Source organism: Trichechus manatus, unplaced genomic scaffold (genome assembly GCF_000243295.1).
Source record: "Trichechus manatus latirostris isolate Lorelei unplaced genomic scaffold, TriManLat1.0 scaffold00039, whole genome shotgun sequence".
In the NCBI taxonomy this organism is placed as follows: Eukaryota; Metazoa; Chordata; class Mammalia; order Sirenia; family Trichechidae; genus Trichechus; species Trichechus manatus.
The window spans coordinates 11,021,132-11,027,502 of NW_004443975.1; the positions used below are offsets into that span (position 1 = coordinate 11,021,132).

At 35.0% G+C, this 6,371-nt stretch overlaps 1 protein-coding gene across 1 annotated transcript in view; it reads right to left on the reverse strand.

Annotated features, from left to right (window-relative positions):
* The window catches only part of DNAH14 (dynein axonemal heavy chain 14), a gene marked incomplete at its 5' end in the record, with an annotated part of 387,403 nt that overhangs the window by 375,507 nt on the left and 5,525 nt on the right, over positions 1 to 6,371 (reverse strand). The window contains 2 exon segments of the mRNA XM_023730866.1: positions 4,129 to 4,260; positions 5,708 to 5,852. Coding sequence (XP_023586634.1) covers positions 4,129 to 4,260; positions 5,708 to 5,852 — 277 coding nt within the window.

The following is a 6,371-nucleotide window of genomic DNA, read 5'->3' on the forward strand; positions in this document are numbered from 1 at the left end:
AGCAGCACAATTGGAAGAGCGTAGTCTATGTCACTGAACTGTGCATGTAGAAATTTTTGAAATGGTGTATCTTTGGCTATGCATATTTTCACCAAAAAAAAAAAAAAAGGTCGAGAATGGAGAGAGTTGACATGTTGTGGGGTTGTTAACCAATGTCATAAAACAATATGTGTACTACTGTTCATGAGAAACTATTGTTCTGTAAACCTTCAGCTGAAGGACAATAAAGAAAAAAAAGAATACATGTTGAATTTTATCAGAAAATTAAAAAAATAAAAAAACCAACTCACGTGTTCTGAAGTCTATAAAGTTTAGTCTCGATTACAGGCAGACTGTGGAAGTTCTAAAAGTTCTAAAATAAGGAAGTTCTAAAGAATATCCACATGTTCCTACATAAAGAGATCTTCCTCAGATACACTGAGTCAAGTCTAAATATAAGGTTTCCTAAACCCAGTCCAATGCTGTCTTTATCTTAGGCTATAGCAATTTGTTTAAAACACATATGTGCTACATGATAAAAAATTAAGAAAACATTTAGGTCAATTAAATTTGATATTAGAGTTTTATTTTTTAAAAAATATAATGACATGGAGAAAAACGTAGAACAAAGCTGAAATTCCTAAAACAGGCCAGACTCAGTGTATAGGGTCACTATGAGTTGGAATCAACTGGGGAGGAATGGGTTTTTTTGGTTTTACTGGACTGGTAGAGACTAGAGGATCCTCTGAGACTATGGCCTTGAGATACCCTTTAAATTTGGAACTGAACCTACTCTCAGAGGTCACTTTTCAGCCAAATAATAGATTGGCTCATAAAATAAACAATATCACCCACGAGTACTGTGCTCCTTTAAATAATCATCTATATGAGACCAAAGGTCAATATTTATCCTAAAGCAAAGATGAGAAGGTAAGGGGCGGGGTGGGGGAGGTGGGTAGGGAAGCTAGATTAATGGAAACAGAACAACCAGAATGGAAATAATGAGAATATTGACACATTGTGAAAAATGTAACCAACGTCACTGAAGAATATTTATAAAAATTGTTAAATAGGAACCTAATTTGCTGTGCAAACTTTCACCAAAAATACAATAAAATAATTTAAAAAAGATTAAACACACACACACAAAAAAATGACATCTCCTAAAACAATTAACACAAGAGGTTACTGGAGAATGACAAGTTTTGACAAAAAAGTATAGGGTGGCATCAGTACTATTAGGATCATCAAACATGTCGAAATTGTGCTCCTAAAAATAATCCTGAAGTTACTCAAAATGGTTCATTTTATGAACCTTGGAATTTTAAAAATGTTTCCAATTTTTGTTTATTTGTTCACTTTTTGAAAATTTTTTGCCCCACTGATATTTAAGTTTTGGAAGCACTCTTTATTTATTTATTTATTACTCCACTAGTATTTGCATTTTGGTTAGTAGTCATCCTTTTCAACTCGCATTCTAATTTCTAAAAAAGTTATTGTATTAGTTTTTATGTTGCCTTGCTTCATGTTTCATTTTATTCATTTGTATTTGCTTTTTAAAAAAATTAACTTGGTCAGTTTACCAATTTTGCAAATTATTTCCACTACTAGCTGACTCTTCTGGAGGAATGTTTTACCAATATAATGCTGTTATTTATTGATATGATAGTTGCTTGAAGAAACTGGGCTAAAAAATGACCAAATGATTTCTATGCTAATTATGGGAGCTGCCACACTGGATCTGACAAATAGAATACTAACTTTATTAAAAATAGAGTGCAATAAAATCTACCCAATGATATTACTCATGACACCCTCCCTTCTTTAGACACCTGCCTAAAAAGGACAAAGTCTTTTGCCTAAGCCTGAATTCAAAGCCCTTTCTAACCGACTGTACCCACTTTTGCTAGTTTATCTTGGAGCCCTGGTAGCACTGCAGTTAAAAGCTTGGCTGCTAACCAAAAGATCGGCAGTTCGAATCCACCAGCCGCTCACTGGAAACCCTATGGGGCAGTTCTACTCTGTCCTGTATGGTCGCTATACGTCGGAATCAACTTGATGGCAATAGGTTAGGTTTGGTTTGGTTTGGTTTGATTTGGTTAGTTACTCATACAAAGTACCTCTTCGCAGGCAGGGAGATACATGGTATCCAGGAGTGGTCACATGATTTGAAAACTTAATGTGCATAAATGAGTGGATTTTTTTACCGATAAAATGGTGAAGCATATTAACTATGCAAACTTTGGATTTTTAGCTCTGGTACCAAAAAACCTTGAATAGCTTAATAACTGTATTAGTACAGAAGTATACAGTGATATCCTGGTCTTTTTAAGGAATATTGGTAAGGTTGATGAAGATTATAGCGCTTAATATGCTAACCTGGTCTCTGTCATCACAGTGTGCATGTTGGGTCTGGCATATCGAAATTCTGCCTCCAGTTTTACATCACTCATGGCGGCGCTTGGTTCCTACTGCACCAGTTTTATAACTATGGTATATTTTTTCAGAGCTAGGCAGTCCCAAACATTGCCCAGAAGAATGTTTCTCAACTTCCTTGTACTTTAGATTCACTTGAGAAGCTTTCATAGTGCTGCCTGGGCTCTGCCCTCTGAAATTCTGATTTAATTCGTACAGGGTAGGTCTCAGGCAACAATTTTTATTAAAAGCCTCCTTGCGTGGCTCCAGTGTGCAGCCTAGGTGAGAACCACCAGCCTAGAGTTTGGCCAGAGTAATCAGACATTTCTGGGCAGTTTTAAAAATTTGTTTATTCATTTCCAAATTTTATGTCTGTTTAATCTTCCTAGGAAGTTAAATTAATAGGAAAGATGCTTAATAATTACTCTTCTTAAAGGGTGCAGACATTGTAACAAAGCATGGTTCATATTTATTGGAACCTGTGAATCGCTTCTGAAATTGTGACTTTATTTCCAACAACCAGCTCTAAAGTTCTCTAAAATCTGATTCCACTGTACTCAGGGAAACTTTCAGTAAGAAACAATTGCAGTCCAGGTACAGTGTGTTAAATTCACATATTAAGTTTGCGACTGGACACCAGACCTACGGAAAGAGACACCTCTTGTTTTACTAAGCTTTGTAGGTGATTCTCTTGCCCTGTAAAGTTTGAGATCCACGTCCTTAGCATTTAAGCATCAAATGTCTTAACAAAATTGAGAAAATAGCGGTGCTTCATAATGACAAATAACTATGAATGATACTTTATATCTATCTACCTCTTAGTCTGCTGTACCTCAGAACACTAAGTTATATTTTAGTCAATCCCCTTTTGATTTATACAATCCTTAGCCAAATTGTCCACACAACTTCTTTGCATATGACGGGGCTTGGGGAGGTTAGGGGACTGTGAAGAATAAGATAGGGAATGAGAAGCTTTCAGACTCTGCAGATTTAGTTGACATAAAATCACTGCACTTCATTTTCTTGTCAAAAAGTAAAGTCTTAATGTCATTTCTACTCAGTATCTATCAAAAGTTCCCCTCAGAGAAACAGTATTTGAAAACTATTTGAAGAAGACCTAGTCCATCCATTCCCCCAGAGAGGCACAAATATTCACCTGGACTCAGCCAAACCAGAAGAGGCAGCAGATCCATAACCAGGTAACACTGCATCAATCTCTCATCAAACTGAATCTGCTGAATTATGTTTTCATGCATTGTCATTTCCTATACAGGACAGCTATATAAAATAGTCCTGTGAGACATGTCACAGCAGAGAGGATAAGAATGCTTTGAACACATTATTCCTCATATTACTGAGTCCTCTTTACAAAATTCTTAGGGAAATTTTATCTCATGTAGTTATGCTTCTCCTGAGCAATGGACTTTTCTTTGTCTTATGGATATTGTGAACTTTGTAACAAACACATTTTTCCTTATATGTAAGCTCAAGTTAGATTGTATGCATCTTAAAGGTACACACACACGCGCACACACATACACAGAGCTTTGCATTTTACATAGCACTTGGAAAAGCTCTTGTATCTAGTAAACGTGCAGTACCAGTTAGTTAACCACGTTTGTCTTTCTACCTGCCTATTTCTGATACTTCTTCCTGAAAATGCAATTTGGAGCAACTGCTTCAGTCAGTGCGCAACAACCTGGATAAACAGAGAGGATACAATTAAAGAATTACCTTTAGAATCGTACTTTTCATCTTTGAAATTGCTTTATCCCTGATCGCCTCAAGTTGTTTCAATGCCAGGGCAGCTTGCTTCAACTGTTCTTCACAAAATTCATCTAGAGAATATGTACGAGATCTATCCAGCTAATTAAATGACAGTAAAGGTTGAGTGGTGGAAAGTCAAAAGATTTATAAAAAAAATCAAAAAAGATAAAACGTCGTGGTCATCTCTTTCACATCATAAAGAAGAGCATATTTCATACTTTCTTCATGTTCTTTATCATTTATACACTATGTGCCTTATACGTTCTTCAAATTTAAACATCCAGTTAAACCTAACTAAATCTTGATAAAAAGACAGAAAAATACATTATTATCTGAATCATAAATAAGATTAATTCAAAGCAGAAAAATTCAAGAATTGAGGTATTTTAGAAATATTCGCGAACCCAAGGGAACCACCAATCCCAGGAATTTCAGTCCCACTGGACTCTTGGAAGTCTCAATTATTTGAAAACTTAAAAATATGAATGTTAAATGCAGTTAACGAGTCTAAAAGAAAATAATCCAAATAAAGTAAATTTATTCAGAATCCGGCAAGAAGAAATCTCCAAGAACTATGCTACTGAACTTCTCTCTGGTAATACAGAAACTGAATGTTCGATCTGTTTATGTACATCTAATCATTCTTCTTTCCTTCAGTATTTCTCTTTTTCCTACACCGTGTTAATTCTCTTACCAAAATAAATTTTCATCAATAAATATGCAGACATCTTTATCCCCACTTACACTGTAAAATTTACAAATGTTATGTTTCCAAAAATGAAAAAAAAGATTAAAAAGTACTGCTCCAGGCTTAAATTTTTTAATTTAATCTTTGAGCTCTCCCTCTCCCAGTCCCATTTCTGATTACCAGGTCCTAATTTTTCCAAGTCAATTATGTTTCAAAAATATCCCTTCCTTTCTGATCTCACTGCCAGCATCCTAACTGAAGTCCTTACTGCTTATGCCTGCATTATTCCAATACTATATTATTTGATCTCTTTAACCCTAGTATCTCCCCACTTTCAAGTTTTCCCACAAACCAATATCACATTAATTTTCCCAAAATAACATGTTTAGAAACTTTTAATAGTTGTTCTACAAGAGTAGTTCTCAAAATGTACTCTGTATTAGAACCACCCGAGGGACTTGTTAAAAATGTAGATTACCAGTATCACTCTCTGCACCTCCCCAAGGGGCGGGACACAAAAATCTACATTTCTATTAAGCATCCAAAATACTATCCAACAGAACAAAATTCACTTTTGAATATGAAACATAATAAAAAATCCCAACTCTGTCTTTAGTTGGTTCTGTGCCTTGGATAAATCAATCTCTCTAGGACTCAGTTTTGTCATTTGAAAATTCACTGTCAAGGGAATCATGCCCTTTGGAGATATTTTTGAATATTACCCATCCACAGTGATGGTTTACTTACGGATCATAAATCTGTATTCCCTTTGACTGAAAACTCCATTTCTTCTAGTTTCTGTGTACCAATCTTTATAAAGATTATACTAATCTTTATTAGTACTATATTTGTACCCACCTTTACAAGGTATATGGCAGATGGATTATCTTCAAGTCCATTATCTTTTTTGAGGTTAACTGCATCTTCACAAAGTCCTCTAATATAAAGCAAACAGCTTTGAAACGACTCATCGGCCCAAAAAAGATGGCGGCACAAAAACGACCTGAAAGTTAAAACATTTTCACGGACTTCTCTCTCACTCAAAGTAAATGAAATTAATTTAGAGGTAACTAGTATAATTTACTTCATATGCCTGTATTTAAAATATACTACAGCTACCACATTTTAAATTGACATTAATAAAGATTAGTAAGCATTAGGAGTTTATGGCTGATTATGTTGTAGGCAGGGTTTTAGGTACTGGGTATGTTAGGTTAAAATGAAATAAGAGAGGGGAAACAAATGATGATGTTACTCTGTTATGACAATGCATTCTAAGAATTTTTAATTATTAGGCAGTGATACCCAAAGAGAATTATAAAAACAATTTTCTGTATATTTTCCTCAATTATAGGAAAAAAGTCAACAGGTTAGGATAGTGGCCCAAGGACCATTTGGAGAATGTTCCTTAAATTCTCCAACCACTTATACCCTAAAGTAGAAAAGATGAGACCTTTTCTTTTCTCTGTTCCTTTCTACTGGTCCATTAATGGTCACAGAGGTGACCCAAATTGCTGTTAAC